General features: G+C 33.4%; 1 protein-coding gene across 2 annotated transcripts; it reads right to left on the reverse strand.

Moving 5' to 3' along the window:
- Positions 1-2,486: 2,486 nt before the first annotated feature.
- On the reverse strand, positions 2,487-13,419 carry LOC130648793 (glutathione hydrolase 1 proenzyme-like). 2 transcript variants are annotated; one of them, XM_057454900.1, is made up of 9 exons: positions 13,291-13,419; positions 11,634-11,796; positions 7,606-7,834; positions 6,748-6,943; positions 5,270-5,574; positions 4,642-4,796; positions 4,322-4,509; positions 3,642-3,879; positions 2,487-3,319 (listed from the first exon to the last, which is right to left on the reverse strand). In XM_057454900.1, exons 1-9 carry the CDS (start codon positions 13,302-13,304, stop codon positions 3,056-3,058), a joined length of 1,752 nt encoding a protein of 583 aa, XP_057310883.1. In that variant the 5' UTR covers positions 13,305-13,419; the 3' UTR covers positions 2,487-3,055. The 2 variants fall into 2 exon arrangements, with proteins under 2 accessions (XP_057310883.1, XP_057310874.1); XM_057454891.1 differs by having other exon boundaries at positions 4,642-4,841.
- Between the last annotated feature and the right edge of the window lie 9,108 nt (positions 13,420-22,527).

Here is a 22,527-nt window from a genome sequence, read left to right on the forward strand (position 1 = left end):
TCTGTCCGGCAAGATATGTCGATATCATCTGGTTTGTACAAGACTGCTGGACATAAACTGTAAATTGATTTGCATTTTGATATGCACATATGTAAAAGCCGCTTTGTCTTGAATTATATAACTAATAATTTGTGTGTAAACTAGCCGGGGGATCCAAAGTCGAAACGCAAATAACTTTGTTACCAGTGAAGGGACTAATATAAACCGTAAACTAATATGAACCGTAAACTGTGCCACGCATTTTTATTTGTAAAAGAGTAAAAAATGTTTGTCTCTCATTTTCTCTCTAATTTGTGTGTCTTCACATAACAAAATATAAATTTCCAATGTGAAACACAAATTTGCTAACATCTAGTGTATATATACTACATATATTATGTGTGTGAAGAAATAATATCCATTTTGCAAAAAAATATCTTAATAACACTTTGACTTTATTTGTATACATTTTCTGAATTTTCTGAGTCATTCCTAAACTTTTGAGGGAAATTATCGACTTTTATTTTTAAAAGTAGATTTAATCTGGGCCTTTTTCCATTCTTGCTCAATTTACTCTACTGCAGCACAGGATAAACTTGAGAATAAAGTTATGTCTAAATTCTGAGAAACCGAAATTAGAAAACCACGAGGTTATATATATAGTAGAACATTGATAGTAGGCAGGGTGTTTAGATTTTGAAAAAGCTCATAATACATGAGTTGCGGCATGACGTATTGTTTTAAGTTTTGTATCGAGAACAAAGGACATCCACGTTTGTGTACAGGCAAAAATATAAACAACAGACCAAAGTCTGCCCTGAGAAACAATTCCAATGTAATTTTAATCTTATATTCCTAATCAACAAATTAACGTAAATAGCCAATTTGACCTATGTGATCCTCTTTTTTTGCCTGTCTAGATGCACGCGCATATAAGAAATATCGTAAACATTCGCAACTCATCTATAGCTAGCTATCAGTCAGGAAAGAACTGTGAACTAAGTTGGACGTAATGCTTCTCCAATAAGCAGAGTATTCAAAATTTGGGTGATGACCGCCTAAATTTTCACACAAAAAAAATCACTGACCAAACCAAAATATATAGCTAGCTACACAACACTTGCTTCAACACATGGTGATAAGCCATTTGTTTGGAAAGTAAAAAAAGTCTGCTTGAACCCTGGTAATAGCAAGCTGGTTAATAGCCGAATTTATAGGCGCTGACTAGCTAGTTAAGATTTCTGGCTAAGAAATAGCTAGCTAGCTAGCTACGGAATTAAAAAGTAATATAATAATACTAACCAGGTTTTTTTTTACGCCAACAGCAGTTTTACAGCCATCACTACAGTCAAAAGTGTTTTTTGTTCAATATTTACATCTCTAGTCACTTGTTGATTATCCATTATCTTGTAGGATCTTGTGATTATACTACTATAGTAGAACAAAACGTCAGCTAATCAGAAACGCAACGACCTCTAACAAAGAAAAGCTTCGGCTGATTAAATCGTGCAGCTAAATCCGCAATATTGCATCGGCTATTGCCAGGCCTTTTTACCGCTTAAAAGTTTTACTGTATGGCATGAATACTAGACCGTTTTGTACCTTTCATGTTATACATTAATATTATCTATGAGGATGCGTTGTATCTCTCCGTAAATCAGAGATTTACATTATCCGAAATCAAAAGATTAACAGGCGTCGAATAAGTCTGCTTATCGCACTTACGTGGATAGATTAGGAGAACGTCAAAATCGAAAAATAAAGAACTCATTTGAATATTTTGAAATGTAATCCTAAAATCTGGCCGAAAATCATTGAGAATATTCTTTTTGTTTATTGCGTTGGTCAACATTATTTTGTCAAGTACTCCACCTTCATGCTGATTTATAACCTTGTTTCTTGGCTCATCCTCGAATCCTTTGGGAAACAGGAGCATGTACGTCTTTATGGCTCACCAATGAGCTGTATGAGCTCACTGAAGGTGATAAGGAAATATAGAAAGTAAAGGTGGACTAATACTCTCATGGACACAGGACAAAAGTTAATTTGTAAGGCTCTAGCAGCCTTGAAGTCACCAAGGGATATTAAACTACTTCAAAAAAAGTCGACCCACTTTCCGGCTTGTGGCGACCATATTCAGTGACTGCACGATGGTAGTGGCTATTATAACTCATTACGAAAAAATTGTAAAAATCGTTCTTTTTATGTCTTGTGAAGAATGGAAGGTTGTAGTAACATTTCGTCTTTTCGATTAGCAGATTTATGGTTTCAGTTGTGGTCTTCCTGCTTAAAGTTAGGTAGTTTAAGTCTGATGACGAATCCCCCGATGATTTAGGCTTTCTTTTGTTTCGACTACAATTTACTTCCATATGGTAAAGATTTATTACACTTTTTTTGCGCCTAAAAGTGACTTGATTTCATTTTATATGTCCCTGTTATGTACAGTACTTTAGATATTTCTTCAGAATAATCATATTTTTGTGGCGTTGAATAAAAAATACCAAAAATACAGTTTGAAATTTAGTTGTCAGTTGTTAAAGAAGATCAAAACATATTGAAGAAAAAGAACATTTATTTCACCTACTAGCTATATTGTTCTGCTAATCAATCAAGCGCTTAACAGACCTGTGTCATCTATTAAATTTCTCACTACTAGAAATTGTTCCGCTGAAATGTTTTCGGTGTTCTATAGAAGTCCTAACTCCCTGGAATACCATAGAAATAATCCATAGAGTCAAAATTTTGCGTTTCACTCTTGATTTTCTGCCACTTTTTATTCAAAACGTTTCCCGAATAAAACTAGACGCGAAAGTCTTAATTTCACGCTTCCTACTTCACCGCGAGACAAAGCTGCACATTGCATTATACAGGCCATAAAAGCAATATCAAGGAAAATATTTAAGATTTATAAGACGTGTAATTATTTAAAACTTATAAAAAAATAAAAAATCTGTTTCTCAGTCTCTTATGTCGCTGGTTCGGTGTTTGTGTTATTAATGTAGAATTATAATTAGAATGTTGTGAACATATTTTCTAACTTTCATTAAATATGGTAACATTGTATTCGTGTACGAAATTAATATCCAGCTGCCACACCTTCTTTTCTGGTATCAGATTTCGCGTAAATTTTCCCACCGTCAACATATATACCTTGAACAATAGCATTAAGACTGGATTGTAGAATTCTGTGATTCTTTTTTTTCAATCCCTCCACAATATCGTCGGAGAGGAGGTACCCTTTTTCATTTCGAATGTATTCTGGAAAAAATGCGTGTTGCGGACGAGCATCTTCCACAGCCGAAGTTAGATTGTACGAAAACATCAACTTCTTGATGATAACCTAAAAAAGGGGTTAGAATGTTAAAAAGAAAGTTATGACAGCAAGCAATGCAATTAAAAATTTTTCGATGAGTACAACCTAATTTTTGGACACTTATTATCTCATTATTTCTTCCAGATAAATTTGCTTAACTATAAAGACCTCTTTGGAAGGACACTGAGTAATAATATAGCGCTAATTAATAATACTTTATGCTTTGCCGCAAAACTGCGTGTGGACGCGCTTTAAACTCTTATAACTCAATTTAAATTGTAAGGAGGTTTTATAAATGGAAGTTATGCTTCTTGTATAGAAATATAATTGCTATTTACTAAACTCTTACCCAAGCGGTAGAAAGTGTTATCCTGGTACCTCCCGAACCACCAACCACCATCACAACATTTCCATCTTTATCAACTAAAATTGACGGACAGGTCGATGAAAGAGGTCGGCGTCCAGCACCGGGAGCATTATATACCGGCGTTGGATATTTATCACCGTAAGTGGAGTTTAAGAAAAAATCAGCTAGTTCGTTGTTGTATATAATACCAGTTTTCATTGATCGAAATTTTGCGCCAAACCTAGGAAGGAGGAACTTTAACTATGCTATTCAAGCAATGAAAAAAGTGAGTTTTTACTAAAGTGAAGTATAACATTTATCGATCAAGACATACAGATAAAAAATCATGATTGTTTCACTGGATGTGAAAGTTACTTTATTGCATGTTAAAGTAGCAGGTGGTACGTAAAAATGCATGTGACAAAATCAAGTTTTTTTAAAATAAAATTAAAAAAAAAAACTTGAATGCCTGCTGAAAATTCATAAAAACACACACCACATGAATAATTAGTGAGCCATTCGTAAATAATACTTAAGAAGATTATTTACCGTTGTCTTAATTTAAAAGAATCAAGTTAATGGTAAGAACCGCATTTCTTGAAAAATATAAATTGAAATTTCTACAAACGATGCGGGTTTAGGCATCAAGAGATTAAACAAAAATTTAAATAAAAAAGACATACGCAAAATTGATCGTATCCGTAGCTGATACAGCATTCCCATCTTTATCAATCACTGAAACATGTGTAGTACCATCGTCTTCAGTTGTCGTAAAGAATTGATCGTAATAACTATTTCTTTGCGTGGAAGTGTCATTCACTTTCATACGATTCATTTCAGCCTTCGCTAGACTTATTATGTCTTCTTTCATCTGAAATACAACGCACGCGATTATACTTTCATTGAATAGGAGAGTAGAAGTTAAAAATGCGATAAATTGTTTAAGGAATGAAAATAAAAACTTCCACCGCAAAAATATGTATAAAGTCAACTGAATGTTTACTTTATCGAATTCGGTTTTACTTTCAACAGGTACTTTATCGGGATCACCAAGATGTGGACGTTTCGAATAGCTAAATTTAAAACTTTCCACAATTCTGTGATATGTTAACACTTTCTCATCAACTGTGTCCAAATATGATGCGTTGAACTTATACCCTATGCAAACGTAAGGAAATGCAACCAAACTAATACACTTTGGCACTAGAAAAAAAGAAACACCGCAGTTAGTTCCTATTGTCTGTCTCGTATTATTTTTTTCCTATGACCGTAACCATGTTTTATTAGCGGTGACAGGCACAGTTGTTATTTTTTTAACCTCCAGAACAGTTACACAAACCAAGCTGTAACCTGGAGAGTGCAATGAAAGTTGAAAATTGATGCTTTCTGCAACATATCGTTAATTCTTGTGTAAGCCATATTTTACTACATTGACGCGATCACATTTTAAGATGAGAAAACAAAAAGTTGCAAAGAGTTTTTTATCTTATTTACTCAGGTAACGAGACTGGATTCTCTGATGAATTAAAAGAAATCCCTTTTCTCGTAGTCGCAAACGTTAAAAAGTTTTGTTGTTGTTTTATTTAGCAATGCCGTAATACACAACCGATAAATAAATAATAAAATCATACCTTTTACCATATTTAAGATGTGTATTAAAACAGAACCACCTCCTGGTAAAGGAGTTGTATGAAGTGTCCATCCATTCAATGTTGTGGTTATAGGTACTTTCTCTAAAACTTTGTAATTTTTCAAATCTTCCGCCGTCATGTTACCATTATTGCTGTTGACATCACTTAAAAATGACTTTGAGATATTTCCTGTGTAAAGATCTTCTGGATTGTCTTTAAGTATTCGGAGTGTATCAGCATATTTTTTGTTAACAATAATATCTCCCGCCTTTTTGAACGTACCATCTTCCTTTACTAGAATTTCTCTAGAAAAAAACACGGTTCGCCCGTGTTACATATTACGGTCACCATTATGTGTACCTTTGGCCCATATTTGTAATTCGGTTATTATTTTGAATAAAATTCTAGTTTTAATATAAGAGAGTACAGGCAATAAAAATACAGAGATTGTTTGAGACTGTAACAACCTCAATTAACCTTAGTTGCCAAGTTCTTTATTCTCCGTCCTCAAATAATGCAGCTTTTAATAATAGAAACTCGATTTTTGATACTTAACACAGCATAAGTTTACAGGCGTTGAATTCTTTCACGCTTTGATGTTTGCCAACAGTACTTCTTACAGAACGAGCTAAGTGTGGGCGAAGCCTATTTGGCTTTAAAGGTTACCTCCTGCGAAAAATCAAGTTGAGCAAATATGAAAGATCTTTGAAAGTTCTCTAGAAATATTTTCATTTTTTTGAAAAGTCTATATCCGTTATCGAGATATTTGTCTTAAAAGTTGCACTAATTATGCGAAATTATGACGTCATGAGTTAGCATTCAGCATAATTATGTTTGAAACGCGTCAAAGTGAACGGCCAGAATTTTCTTAACTGTATATGGCTTGTCCGAAATGTTACATACAACACTCTCGCAGAGCATACTTATGACATCATGCATAATTAGTGAATCTTCTAAAGAACCAATCAAGAATTTTTAAAAAAATATTCAAATTCCTAGACACCCCTTCAAGCTCTTTCATATGCAATTAACTTTATTCAATTGAAGAATATTTACTAAACTTGATAAACGTTTTTATGGATGTTAAATCTAAAGTTATTATCGTAGAACTTTTAAGACATTGGAAAACTGTTTGGTCTTGGGTACGAAGTGGGTATAGTCCCTGAACTGAATCAGAGTAATCTTTAGGAGTAAACACTTGCTGCCCAGGGTTCTATGATTTATCTATGATATATCTATAACATATCTTGATATATTTTCCCTATTGGCAAGTGAAATACTGTAATCAAAATACCAATGAGGTTGTTAGAGCATGTTAACATGTTAAAAACCAGAAACTAAATCCGAATTTTATGTATCGACTGCTTCGTCGATTTTGGTTAGAATTTTGACGTAAGTCAAAGAACACTACGATTTCGAAGCAGCTTGCTTAGAAATTTCTGGTACATCTTTCTAAATATAAATATGTCGTCTCTTACTTCAATCCAGGATCCGCCATGATTGCTTTCTTTGTAGAACTTGATAATTTCGAAGCCATATGCCTTCCGATCGTGATACCTTCTTCAGCCAGCTTGATTGATGGTTCAAATAATTGGGACCAAGCTAATTTTCCATACCTTCCATGAACTAACTTTAAACCTCTGATCTCTCCAGGAACGCCGACTGCTAATCCACCTTAAAATAAAATTCTGAGGGTTGTGCAATATAGCTTTTAGTGTTATAACAACGTCAGATTTTGAAACCAAAAAACAGAAAGAAAACATCGTTTGTGTGGACCAATTTATTCCAGAAGAAACCGCTATTCTAAAAAACAACAAATTTTTCAGTCATATGTGTTTACAAAGCTTTTTATCCTTGATTTCAATTGTTTGTAGCGATGTTGTTTGATGTATAAGTATCATTAAGAGACGATTAAACAAAATCTCACCAAAAGCCCACAAAAAACGTTAAAGTTATATGCGTATACAGAGAGTTTTACAGAACTTACTGACCAGGGTTATTTCTGTAGTTAAGATTTGAAAAATTTGGACATGCTTACAAAAATACCCAGAAGTTAAAAAAAATTAAGCTGAAAGATCAGTGAAATGGTATGGTATGAAGTTTATGTTACTCAAAAGTGCTAAAATTAAAAGTGTTTTAAATCTGTCGCTCTGAAATTTTTGTTGAAAAGATGCATGAATTAAATATTGCGACTTTTGTAAGTTTCAGTTGCCTTCAGGAAAGCTGATTTTTTTAAACAACTTTTGTCTTTTTAAACGACTGTTGTCATGGTCATTTCTCAGGGGTAACCCGGCCACAAAACCGACCTGAATAGAGTTAAATTACTATGTACATACCTACTTTTGCGGCGTTTTTGTCATGAGCATAAGAGTTTGCATGTAAGCCAGCTGGACCAGTTTCTCTATAGTCAAACACTGTAGTTTTCTTCTTTGCTTTATCGTACAGCGTCATAAAACCTCCACCACTGATACCAGTAGAGTGCAGGTTTACCACTCCTACGCAAATTAAACTTGCGATAGCAGCATCTACAGCATTCCCTCCTGCTTTTAACATTTCCAAACCAATCTTAAGAGATATGTTATGTGGCATGCAGGTTGACGTTATGAATTATATACGATTGTTAAAACTAATTGCATTTAATGCATTAGTGAGAGTTTTTTGAACTAATGTTGCGGCTATGATGTGAAGAATAGACAGCAACATTAGAAGAATAAAGGTAGGTTTACATACGACTGCATTTTCCGCTCGAGCGGAAAAATCTTAAGAGCTTTTTCCACAAGCATGTGCAAGGAAGTAGAATGACCGCTGACCCGACGTAAAAAGATGCTCCCCAGCTACTCTGAAAAAGTTTAACTCATTCAAATTTTTCAGCGCGTATTTCTCTCAAGCTTTTCGGCCAATGAAATTTAAGAAAAATGTAAACATCGCGTAATCCCTTTAGTGAAATAAATTTTGGCGCAATTCCTTTTCATAACAAGCTCAAGGAAATATCAAGATGGCAGAGAGACGTACTTTTGAAAGCTCACAAGAAAAACTTAACTCAATAGGCTCAATTTTATAATCGCCCACAAACTAACGAAGCCAGTATAGCAGAAGAAGGAGATATAGTGAACGAGGATGTACAGAGACGAAGCAACGACTTTGTAACCAGAGGTTAAAATATGATAAATTTACGAACAGGATCAATCAGGATACAACAACAGAATCAACAGTCATCACGACAAGATGAGGATGATATTGTAACTGACTTCTCACAAGTATCAGGAGAAAACACTGTGGCCAATTATGACGTTGAAATCTTCATAAACGAGATGGAAGGTTTCCCATGCTTATGGAATACTTCAACCAGGTCACACCATGACCAAAACATGAGAAAGATAGCATGGCAACAACTGGCAACAAAGTTTGTAAAACCAGGTTAGAGTATTATCGTACATTGAATACTCGATATAAACCCTAAGCAGACACAGAACAATTTATCAACAATTACTGCATTAGGTTAGCTAGCTATATTTTTAAATGCTGTTTTTCAATCAAACTATCTAGATACACTTAAAGATTTATTTATTTTAGTTGAATTCCTGAAATCGCAGTGGAAAAACCTGCGTGATAACCTAAAGCGATGCGTGGTAAGGCGTGCAGAATTGACACGATCTGGTGCAACAGCACATATATTGCCGAAATGTAAATATTTCTCACAGTTGCAGTTCGTACAAGACAAAGTCACGAATAAAGAGACTTCTAGTAATGTTTCTATGTCCCCACCTTCACCAATCACAAGTGATGGCATGATGACCCCTAGTTCAAGCCTTTCGTAAAATGATGAAGAAGAAAACTTGGATAGTACTAGTAGCACTATTGAACCTATTCCAAAGAAGCCACGACAAAGTCAGAGTAATAAAAGACCCCGCGTACAAGCTGCAACTGAAATGGACGTTCAATTTTTAAAAACATTGGAGGACATAAATTCAACGACTAGGGCTGCCCTACTTCCAAACGATGCAGAAGACGACGAAGATATGCTTTTTGCCAAAAGTATTGTGCCAACAGAAAATTAGCAGCTCGAAAGAATAAAATTGCTAAGCTTAAAATTTTTTTAACATATATTTTATATTTTCAACATTTTTACTTGTATATATATTACACACTTTTTAGATAATAGAAGTTACATTATTGTAAATATTTTTATAAAAGAGAGGTTACCTTCTTGTTTTATATGTTGATTCTTTAATTGGCTTTTCTCTCGTTACTTCAGACATGTCTAAAAATAACTTTAAAAATAATTTAAGAGCGAAGATGTCGATTTTTTAGGAATCACTAAACCAAAAAGCATAATCGTTATAAAAAGTGTGTATCTAGTTGCATATTTCAAAAAAAATATATACTTATATATTTCAATATTTTTTTTCTTGTATATAGTTATATATTTCCATATTTTTTTTCTTATACATAGTTATATATTTCCATATTTTTTTTCTTGTATATAGTTATATATAGTTGCAAATAATTTTGTTGGTTTGCACTTGGGTCTATCGTTCTGAATACATAGTCCCACTGTTAACTTACAGCTCCTTCTTGTGTGGTAAAATAATCTTTATAATCTTCACGCACATCCTTTGCATTTTTCGTGTAGTTGTTTGATCGCGTAGTACCAATAGGTAAAAAGCCAGTATATCCATTGGTTTCATTCCTATAGTTTCTAAGCTGTCAGTCCGCGCCATTTTCAGTATCCACAAATCCTGGTGGTCAGTACCTGCACTTACCATGGTTTTCTTGGCTTTTCATTAAAAAGTTGTGTAGAGCAACTACTGCTTTTGTTATTAAATTCACAGTTTCAACCTGTGCAATAATGGGACGTCTAAAAATGCGAAACCTTGCTACTGATATGCCAAAACAATTTTCAATTATTCTTCTGGCCCATGATAAACGGTAGTTAAATATTTTCTTTTTAATGCAAGAATCCACACGAGCGAATGGTTTTAGCATATGTGGTTTTAATTGAAAGGCATCATCAGCCACAAAAACATATGGATATAGCTTATTTCCTGCATCTTTTATTTTAGCTGGGGGTGGTCTATTAATTGAGTTTGTTTCTATGGCCTGGCCAATTTTGCTGTTTTTTGTTTTGCTCCATCTCTTTGAAGCCCAGCATCACCAATGTCTAACAACGTAAATTTGTAACGTGCATTGCACACAGCAAGCAACACTATGCTATGTAATTAAAGTAGTCTGAACCACCTCGGGCTGGTGCTTGCATTACTACATGTTTGCCATCTATTGCCCCTAAACAATGTGGAAAGTTCCATCGGTCTTTGAATCTCTTTCCACTTGCTTTCTGTGTCAGGAACATCTAATAATCCATGACTCTGCAATTGATCCCATATTGCTTCCCACGTTTCGCGTATAATGCGACAGACAGTTGGAGGGCTGACTCTATAGCTACTTCCAATTGTAATCTGAGAATCTCCTGTAGTTAAATACCACAATGTAATGCATAAACGCTCGCTAGGACTTGTAACATCCCTGATTTTAGATGACTTGACGATGACAGGGGCTATCCAAGAGAGTAACTGTTCAAATCTTACTGGTGTCATTCGAAACGATTTAAAGAAATATTCACTATCAAATAAGCATAAACCTTTGACTAAAACATTGTACAACCCTTTGGTCCTTCTTTCCTGGAAAAATCTCCTTATCCACATTCTTTTCTGTTTATGTTTTTAAAGTTCTGCTTCTTTTTACACGGTGCCACATAAAGTTATAACTAATTTTAAATTTAAACATATCTTCTGTTTACGGCAGCCATTTGAATCTGAATAAGCACGTTTTCTCTTAAGCGGGAAATTAATTTCCATTCACGTCAATCCCGAGAGAAAAAAGCTCGCGAGCTTTTTCCGCTCAAGCGGAAAATGCAGTCGTATGGAAACCTACCTTAAAAGTATATACCAAATGCAAAAGGTTTTGTTTACTTATAACCTATAATGCGTTTTTTTCATAGATCAACAATTCATCAAGTTGCAAGAGAGGAACTTGAACGTTTCATTCATTTGAAAATACAAAGAATTAAAGTAATTTCTAACTAAGTATAAACCAAAGAATGATTAAAGATTAAATATATATTTAAAAGATATTGAACATCCATTTGTTTAATTTTTCGTTGTTGTTTATTACCGCATGTCCTCTTTCTAGTGCCCTTCCCTCTTTAAAGACACAGACCCGTTTAACAGTTTATGCTGATTTGCATACCGTTTGGTTAATATGAAATTCAGTGACACGTGTAAAAACAAGTAAAGTATTGAATTCTTTTTTTATGTTAAAATACTTCTTATAGGGTTATTGAAGTTTAGAAATAAATAAAACCTACATCTGAACAGTTTTTAGCATCTGTTGCGACAGCACCATTTGTGTAATAGTCCTTTACAGCAGCATAATTGTTTCCATCGCCGTCGTCATCTTTGCTTAGTGTGACGCCTAAAGTGATGGCGACAGCTACGACGACAATGACAACCACTAGCGCGATTATGATACTATAAGTAAATTTGAGAACAGTTTCAAAGATCAGCAGCGAAAATGCTTGTTTTTGTGCTTTTTGACACGTGACGTAATCTGGTAAAAACTCTGATAAGTTTTATCACCATTGCTCAATTCAAAGTTTATTGGTCAAATAACGGATTTCCTGAATAAGAATCAACTAGCCAAGGAAAAAGACATCAGAGATTTGCCCGTCGCTATCAAGCAAGACAGTTAACTTTGAACTTGGTGCCACAAGGAATTACATAGCGTTTTATACGTATTTTGATCTTGGTAAATTCACTTAACACCCAAATTTCGAGACGTTTGTGGGTATAAACATTTCGTTGCTCGGATGTGCTCAAGAATGCCGCTGGCAGATCTTAAAAGCTGGCCAGAAAGGAATGCGTCATAAAATTGAGGAGATTTGACGGTAATTTCTTTCATAAACTTTTTCGTTACGTAGTGTATTGGTTTGTACTTGACCATTTTGTGAGCGACATGTGTTCTCATTATTAAGAAATGGCAAGCAACACAAAAGATTGAAAATGTGTTTGAGTTTGTGAACCACTGCTTTATGAAGCAGAATCAATGAAAAAAATTTTGTACTTAATTTCTTTTTCAAAACGAAATTGGGATAGTTACTTTTTCTCAAAATGAAAGAAAATCCAGTTTTAAAAAAATTAAGATCACTGAAATGTTGACAAGCCAAACCGACTGAACACAAAATAATAAGAAAATTTATCAAATTTAGTTTGTTATTTATTGCCTTAAACCCGAGAAAAATGTGCGAAACAAAATAATAATTCAAACTGATAGTGCAAAAATAAAGTTTACGTTTTTTTATCTTGTTTAACAAGATGGTTTTGACCACAACACTCTACAACTTATAATTTCCGTACCGCTACGCTAGACTCGTAATGTTTCTTGATACACTAGTCTTTTGTGTTAAAAACGGCGAAAAAGAGTATTTTAAACTTCTACAGGCTTAAAGGCTGTAGAAGAAGTTTTTTTAACAACTAGGAAAGCAAGAAACAAATAAAACTCAAAAACGATTTTAAACATTTTATTTTTATAAAACATAAAAATCAATAGACACAACTATTTATTGTTTAGTTACCTACGAGTTTCGGCTAGTTTAAAACTTCTTATAAAGAAAACAAATATCTTCATAGAACTTTGAATAGAAATAAAACATCGTCAATGTTCGGAAAATTTGTATTGGCAAATGAAAATCTGGCTCCATAGCCAACTAATCAGAAAATAATATTTCAAAATTACTTATTTAAAAAAAATGTTTTTGTATCTTGTTCAACTAGATTTTTCGGCCTACAACACAAACCTACTATTGGTCTCCGTAGCATGATACTCAAGAATTATACCGTTTCGTAGTTCACCAGTCTCGGTATTATAAAGAGACACAAACATGGAGCCTATTTCAAAGTCTTAGCAGCTTAAAGCCGTGGAACAAATAATCAAAAAAATATATAGCATGAATAAACAAAACTCACTGCTTCTTTTCCATTTTTACTATGTTTACACACTTCTGCTTCTGTCTGCCAGAAAAAAAGAGATGACTAACTTGGTTAACGTTTAAAGAATGTGCTGATCAAAACAAACCTAGCAACGACTCGCTTTCCCAACCGTTAACATATAGTAATATTTTCTACATATTGAATTTGTGAATACAATGAACAGAAAATAAATAGAGAAACAGAATTCCAGCTGGGTTTAACACATCATTGTAAATCCATTAAGATAACCTTTTAGTATGGCATCTTTTTATTTTCAATACGTTAATGATGAGTGCGTCACGTGCACATCCGGTAGTACACACAGATGTTTTTATTAAATTATATTTTTGTTTATGTTTTGTTTTTACATGTCAAACAGTGTGATGTACTTGCGGAAAAAGTAAAGCTGTTAGTCAATATAAATGAAAGAAATTTTAGACGCTTTAAAATGGCCTTGACATGCCTGTCATTTTAGGTGTTTTTCCATGTCAACAGAAAAGGCACTTTTAATAAATTTTAATAAAGGCCGCATGTCCACCACACTGCCTCCCAACGTTGCCGCCTTATCCTTATTTTTCCCAAAGATTTCAGCTTGGAAGTTTTTTAATCAAATTTATTTTGTTTTTTTTAAAGACTTATTTAAACTTGTTCAATGAAAGAATAATATTTTTTCTGTCTCATCCTGACATTCACTAAAATTAGTTTGAAGACTTACACCATACACTTACTGAGTGCTATTCGTTAGATAAACAATTTCGCCATTGACAATTGTGCAAATCAACTTGTATGTTATGGTTACCTCTCTCTCTTATCACTCTGCAAGAAAAATAACTCAACAATAACAAAAGTTGACAATGTGATAAATTTGTGCCATTCCAAAAATATAATTTTTTACCACTTTTCAAATGTAATCTACAACAAAAATATTAAAATAGTATTTTTGAGCACGTAGTTAAGGCCCTGATAGACGATAACGTTTTGGGTAACATTTTCTGCAACATTTTCAAAAGTAGTAACATGACTAATATGCTTGAGAATATGTTGAAGATTGATACACGACAAGTTTTACTGAAACATAGTGTCTCAATAGAGAAGTTTTAAAATGGGAGATATATAAATAACAGAAAATGAGTTAACTTGCACGAATTTGGCTTGTTTAGCTGCAACGCGTCTTCAAGAAAACGAGGAAACAAAGAAAAACAGAAAAACATGAATACGAGAGTTCTTGCGAAATCAAAATGATTATTGAGGCCACCCTGTTACAGTAATTGCATTATTAGGCAAATCAAGGTCTTCCAGATTACTTTATGTAGACTGGACAACGAGGTTATCTTTTCAAAATTTCAGGGTGTCAAAAATTTTTATATCGGTATATAAATAGAGACAAGTCTTCATCGTAGTCATGACTAACAACAATATTTCTTTCATGTTTGAGTTTCTTTTCTACGACACGATGATGAGATGCTCAATTATTATTACAAACAATTTTTCTGCAGTCAGAATTTTAACCGCGCTTTTTGATTGGTTATTTCTATTGTTCTTTGCTCACGTGGTCAATATCAAGAAATCCTTTGTTTTGAGCGTGAATGCATATACTCACCCGAACGAATATAATTAATTCTTGCATTATTAAGAGGGTAAGATGTGACCACGTCGACTTTGTGTTTATTGGTTGAATATAATTCAAGGTTTGCTATGAGGTGCATTCAATTTTTAGGGCTTTACCTTGACATGTGTTTGCGTCTAATCTTTCGTTTGATAGAAAGTGAATTTGATATGCTTAAAGAATGCTTAGTTAACTCGGCTAGTTCGTCACATGTTGTTTAACATTTTTGCTATTTTGATCTTTAACTTTTTCTTGTTTCATTATTTTATGCGTGTTGACCCGTGACCATCACTATAAAGACAAATATATTTCATTGTATTTTAATTCAGCTAAGACAAGTTTAACCTGTATAAAAAATATCTATCTGTCAGACTGTTTTATATTGTGGGTCTACTGTGTTGTCGTTCTGCAAAGTTTTAGGTGAAAATACTGTTTTTTTACGTGAAAATACAAATTTTTGAAAAAGGCTGTTTTACATTACAGCAATATATTGCTTTAATATGAAACGGCCTCAACTCTACGAACATTTTTAATATCAAAACATTCATAGTCTTTGTTTCCGAAAATTTTTTGTTATGATGCCTGTAACATTTAAATTGATTTATTATATATTGTACGCGCTGGGTCAAATGCGGTCCAATAAATGAATAAAAATGAAGCCTTCGCGACGAATGTTTTCAAAAGTTCGGCAAATTACTATTTTTAGATATACACTTCCCTCTCAAACCTTCTAGGTAGGAAACGCGGGAGTGTTCGGTGGAAAACCGAAATAAAATTAGGTTTATTGTGTTTTAGGTAGAAATCCTTTTCTGGTTGTGACATCCTTAAACATTGAAAAATTTGCGTAAAACAACGTTATTACAAGGATTATTTATCGTTGGGTTAACACGCCTAAAACAATACGCACTCATGTCCCCAGGGTTTTTTGCGGAGCAAAGCGTCAGCGAACGCAGCGTAGCGAAGTCCATTTCCTCATTAATCAGCCAAATATAAGGAACCGTGAAGGGTGTATAGGTTTTCCGCACAAAAATAATGTCACTTTGCTAGTCTGAATTTTTTTTTTTAACTGGAGGAGCACTTAATGGAGCTACAACTATGCTACAGATCGGTAAAAAATCTTTAATTTACTATTCCCAAAAAACATTTTAAGAAGCTGTTCTTAATCTATTTTTGAAATAAACACAGAAAACAATCTAAAGTATTTAATGCATACCTGACTGCATTAGCAGCACATAACTTTTGTATTCCATTTTTAAGTCAGGAATACTGTTTGGTTGATAATGGCTGAAAACAGTTAAATACTTGACAGTCACGCTGTCATCCTTTATTCTTTTGAAAATAAGCAAATTATCTTTCAAATAATCAGATGAATCAACTTTTTTTTGACAATTGAAAAAATGAAATAACATTGCATCTCTTCCAGTACATCAACCTGAAATTTAACAATGACAAGCTCCACAATTTACACTTTTTGCTTGAAAAAACTGGCAGGATTTCAGCTATTAGATCCATTTCCGTTTCCCTGAGTGACTTATGTGCATGAAGACGAAGACTGCAATGTATTCCGCAACACCACTTTTTTTAAAATTGTTACGTACTATCAAAGACAGAACAATATTTTGTTGCATGCGTGTTTGTAACCACTTTCTTTTAATTATAATTATGAAAGATTACAGTCAACACAATTTCAGAAAGCTCGGAAGACATAACTGTGGCACCTCCGAGTAGGCTGCGGTTGAATAATCGATGGAGGGCTTCAGTTGCTTTTGCTCCTTGTCATGGCGTAATTTCAAAGAGAAAACCTTTTAACGCCTGACCAGACATATTTTCCATTCGTTATAAACTTTAATTGATTATCATTACATTGCTTGTTAATTGTTTTGAATATTTTCCAATATTTCAGCAGGGGAAGGGGTTCTCATGGTCCAAATAGCGCCCAAGTTTCTGTCGAAAATAACAGTGACTTCGTTCATCAGTAAGTAATAATGGGGTTTTATTCATAGGAAAAAATAACGGTGATAAAAGTTTTCTTCAACACAACAGGTATAACACATATATTAATTTTACATCCTTTGATAAGTTTTGCCTTGACAGAATTTCGATGCAATTTGTGTTGTGTCGACGCAATGTTTTCATGTGATGTTCACATGTAAGATACCACTGAATATTTTGACCAAAATCATTTAAAATAATAAAAAGGAATAAATGTATTGGCATGTTGCCGATATTAGCCAATAGACTTTCGAGGCTTCAATATATGGTCAGTCGATAGTGACATTCGAAGGTCAATACTATTCATTTCATTCGCCTTGATATTGGGTCTAAAAATAAGTTAATAATCTTATCCTTCCCCGGGAAATCAAATATCTTACTATTATTAAATTTTGCCATTGCAGCAATCCCCTCAGATATTTGTGTGAAATAAAAAAAAAAATGTTGTAGCAGGTTGTTTGTTTGATGTGTGAATATGAAAATTTCACGATTTGTCAATTGTGAGGATTTCGGAAATTACATTCATTTTCTTTTAAAAAGTTGAGAAAGAGCTGCGGGACACCAAAGAAAATAAATTCGGGAAAAGTGTATTGCAATATAATTATTATTTACATGATTAACATTCGTTTGAAGACTGCACAATTAGGTCTAGAAATGACGGAAATTTTGTCTGTTGTAGTCAATATCCAGCACATAGCGGGACATGGTCAAACCTCCTTAAACCATGTTATACACACTTAATTAGTAATATCATGCCTTAAAAAATAAACGCAGCGTGTCCTGCTAAGTATTCGCGTCCCGCGATGTGTTCAAAAACAACAACAACAACACAATAAGAATATATATAAAGTTGAAAAAGTATTAAAACAATAAGCACATCTGACCTCTGCTAAACTTTAGTCGTTCTTAAAAGAAAACATTTATTGACTCAACATATCACTATATTAGATTACATTACTATGTTTAGGAGATGCACATAGACAAGAGTATATTTAATATTTAACACGATTAGAATGTTTGTAGAAATTTTCATTACTTTTTAACGAAGTGTCACGACGACTTTTTACACAAAAAAATGAAAACTTTGACTTTGATAATGACGATTGTCCTCAACCGTCTTTTTCAGACAGTATTACAACATTAACGCCGAATGCTTACCTCAATTATGAAATTCAAATTTCTGTGTCTTATAAAAACATATTTCCCAAGCGTAAGTTTAATGGTTTTTCGGTTTTATTATAACTACCCAGTAAGGACAAATAATAATTAATAATGACATTGTATCTTGTTCATGTAGGGAATTCATAATACGGTTACTGATATCCCACGATATTTTAAGAAAATAAATTAATTAACCAGAACGATTTCATTCCACACCTTGTCGAGATAAGCCATGTTGAGCGAGAGGAAAGTGTTTCTGACGATGAGAAAAAGTAACATGACTGGCTAAAAAGTGTGTAGTAGCCGATGGTAAGTTGCGTTTTTACTGATTATCTATTTTTTCGTTTACCTCATCCAAAGAACGGTGCATCTGTTTTTAATTTATTTATAGAATGACAAAAGAAACTTCAGAAGCAAGAAAAGAAATTATGCCACACTGAAGGATGGTAAGTCGAATTTTTACAATTCGAACAATCTTACAATCTTTGTAAGTTATAACTTGCAGTATCACTTTTTTAGTTTGGTTTACCAGCATTTTATGGAAAGGCGGAAAAAGCAATTGTGGGAGCCCAGAAGAGGTTGGAATTGACGATCTGGATTGCTGTATGTGATTTTTTTACTTTTTAATATATTACGTATCGTGTGCTATAAAACCGTGCACGGCCGCTACCCGCTAAACAGCAAACTGCGATACACTCAAACATATAAATTACCCGCGTATTTATTTTCCCGTAACAAGCCTTTAGGACAGATTTAAGTATTGCGCGCTCCTTGCAGGCTTTGTAGAATAGAATCATTATGTACCGTTTTTATGGCTGTCAAATACTTAACCCCCTTTTTTAAATGTCAACCTGCATTACAACTCTAGAACAATTGTGCATATAGCTGGTCCTACAAAAATAAAAAATCACTTTGTATATTCGCTTATTTATATTTTCACATGTCTCCTGAAAATTAATATTCCGCGCACAAAAATTATAATTGACGAAAGTATCCCGCTTTCCTTAACAATATCGACACACTTGTAGAACTCCTCTAATATTTTTTTTACTATTTTCAACCTTTCGGGGGCTTAAATGTGTCTTAAAAGTTTCCACAATGATAGATCTTGTTACAACAAACAATGTTTGATAAACTGTTTTATCAAAGGAAGCTTAAACAACTTTTTGTGTTTGTGTACAGTGCTTCTTTGTAAACCTTTTTCACTTAAGTGCAATAGGAATTGTTGCAGCTAGTCACAAACGAAGCAAAAATTATTTTAAGGAGAAAACATGCTCTTTCGTTTTTGTAACGTAACTGGTGAGATTGACAACAACATATTTCCGTCATTGCATAATTGCACATCCGTTTTGCAGCGAAATTGATCTGACGTGAAAACGATTGATGTTAACATTTTTAAAATCTTTTACCTAAATCAACATGTGAATGTGTGAAGTCGCCTATTTCTGGAGCTCGAATCAGTAAAATATCAAACTCACATTTGTTTGGCCTGCATGAAAAAGATCACGAACCTTCTTTCGTCATTTAGTCATTGATTCCTGACAATATTCCTCTAGCGACTTGCAGGAGGACATGGACAATGTTTTCTTACAACGTGACTTGACTTTATACACACTAACGTACTGGGAAATTCTATAAAAAGCATTTCTAATGCTCTAACATGATATCAAACGTTACATAAGAACATAATCACTTACACTTGTTTTTTTTGACATTCCGTTAAAGAAATTATAGATAGCGTCGGGTCTATCAGATTCTATGGCACCCAATTGTTCAAAACGATTTATTTAAAAAAAATATTTATACAGATATAATCTTAGCTACGTAAAATATCATGTACTCATCTTATGGTTGAGTTCTTCTCGCATTTCGATTGGTTAATCTACACGAAAGAAATGATATATTTTTAATTTCTACTAAGAGACGGGTGCAATTTGTTGTTGGTTTGTAATTCTAAAAGTAATTTTCCCGTTAAAAAGAATTTTCCAGCTTGGTTTGACCCCAATTTAGTGGGGTCTAAAAATTTAGGCGAGCACATAATTGTTGACGCCTATTGCTAAAAACAAAATCATTGCATTGCACATTTACATTTCAGACTAAATATCATGGAACGAATAAAAATAACAACGACTTAAATTAATATTTTAAAACTGGGTTAACCGGGTTAATACATCCGTTTTAAAAAGACATGTTCCGGTGTCAAACCGCTTGTTTAAAACGTTTGATCCTATACATTTTTTGATCAGCGTTTCAACAATGGGATAAGGTAATTTTTAAAATAATTAAACAATAACAAATAGCTGATAAATTAATTTCTTTAGTTACTAGAAAACCTATAATGTTGAATATAGGCCTTTTGCTTGTGTAACCGAGCTGTAGTTTTGTTTTAAAAAAGAGACTTGTCTACAACATATACGAAGAAAGTTTTTGAAATGCAGTCTGCGCGTCTTGTGTTTGTTTTAAACACCAAAATTTTCTCAACATTAAACAGATTGGTTTTCAATTCATGGATGCTTCACTTTTTTAAAGCATTTTCAGGTGAGAAGAAATTAATGTTTGTTTTTAAAATGTGAAAATGTGTTGTTTCTTCTGAATAAAAATATTTCCTGTGTAACATTTGTGCAATTCTTAATCTGTAAACTATCTTGTATTTATTTAGATAAAAATATGAAACAAACAAATATCGTGACATCAAAGATCCGATCATATGGTCAATACGTGTATCTGCAAGTATAATATGTTACGATTACAATTTTATATCAAGAATTATGGGTACAAGAAACTAAATGTCAACCTGTGAGGAAATTTGTGCAAGCGTTACATTACGACGGAGTTTTTGAATTCAAGATCAATTAATGGTGTATCAAACAGCGACCAATTTGCTAAGCTGTTTCAGAGTCTTTACGTTACGGTTATAACCTGATTTGATGGAAGTGCTCTATGTTGTTTGATGCACACACGTTTATCAAAAGCAAAGCGATTTCAAGTCCTGCTTGCCGAATGATAATTGTGCGTAATAATTCAGATTCAAGTCATTATTGCTTCGCTCACACCATATCTTTCATGACGATATTTAAATAGTGTCTTGGTGTTAGATAAACAGTTCTCGGTTATTCTGATGACATTGAAACATTTTACCATGACAAATGGTTTGGTCACGCTTTGTAATAAACACCAGCAAGTAACACAATTGTTCTCCACAAATTAAAAATAAGTGTCTGTCTGGGACAAAAAAGTGAATGTGTTTATTTTTTAAAAACGAAGTTTTTGTCCCAAACCAACTAAAAAATAGTATAATATTTCTTTATTAGGAGAGCACTTCGTGTTTTTTTACCATGCTCTCAGATTTTTTAAAGACTTCTTGGTTTACAAAATTGGTAAATCTTGTTTGAGCATTAACTAACTAATTATTATATGTTATAAGCTATTGTCGACGTAACATACAACTAGTAATTTATTATATATTAGGAAATATATTTTACAGATGCATATCTGTAAAATAGTTTCGAGAACAGCATCCGTGAAATGGAATAATTGACAATCTGATAAGAGCGTCATTTTGCACTAAAAAGTGCAGCGAACATGAATTAAAAAAGGCTTGACGCGCAGACTGCAATTCACAAACATGTAATGTAGTAAGCAAGCAAAAATAAACAAATTTTAATTATAATTTTCTATCATGCGTGTTGATTATTGTTTAAAAATGTGACATGTAAACAGCTTCCCTTTTATCGCAAATTTTCTCCATTTTCCCTCCGTCAAATATAATAGGGTCTTGATTCTAGGCAACCGTTTAGAGTGTAAAAATATTACGCGACTGTCATAAAATAGCGAATTAAAGAAAAACTACTTCTACAAAATAATGCATTGACAATTCTTTAGGAGGTGCAAATAGGACATCGCTTTGGACCGTCTGATCTTTTTAACTCAATGATAAATAGAATTAACACATATTTTCAGATGTTTGTCTACCCGCTGCGCCTGTTGTGTAGAGCTAGAACGCTGATCAAAATGATGTATAGAAACATGTAGCTTTGACGAATAGTTAAGGTGACATAAGGGTTAAAACTTTTTCTGACGTCAGAAAAAGTTTTTTATTTATTTATTTATTATTTGGTTCAAGTTGGTTATACATAGTACCAAAATATTGACCAATTTACACCAACCACAAAATTAAAACACAACATAGAAAGATAATAAAAAGAAAATAACCATAATACTAGATTTTTCAAGGAAATCACTGCACACCCTGCACAGCTTACAGAAACATTCATGAAGACCTTATGTACACTTATTATAAACAAGCAAACAAAAACATTCAAACAGCACGTTCTCGTCTACATCATTCTGTAGAGCACGTAGATGTTTGTAAGCTCTGTAGATGTTATATGTTATCATTTCCATTTTCGAGGATGCGCTCGCAAATGTTCTTTCTAAAGTCTCGTTAAATTTATTGTGTACAATCCATATAGGTG

This window comes from Hydractinia symbiolongicarpus, chromosome 1, assembly GCF_029227915.1.
Source record: "Hydractinia symbiolongicarpus strain clone_291-10 chromosome 1, HSymV2.1, whole genome shotgun sequence".
Lineage (NCBI taxonomy): Eukaryota > Metazoa > Cnidaria > Hydrozoa > Anthoathecata > Hydractiniidae > Hydractinia > Hydractinia symbiolongicarpus.

What these genes read in the sequence shown, in the direction of transcription:
- LOC130648793 (XM_057454891.1), bottom strand. An exon ending in CAAAAACGCCGCAAAAGTAG is followed by an intron (nt 6,944 to 7,605) that starts GTATGTACATAG and finishes TTTTATTTTAAG; the next exon opens with GTGGATTAGCAGTCGGCGTT. An exon ending in CATCTTAAATATGGTAAAAG is followed by an intron (nt 4,842 to 5,269) that starts GTATGATTTTAT and finishes CTTTTTTTCTAG; the next exon opens with TGCCAAAGTGTATTAGTTTG.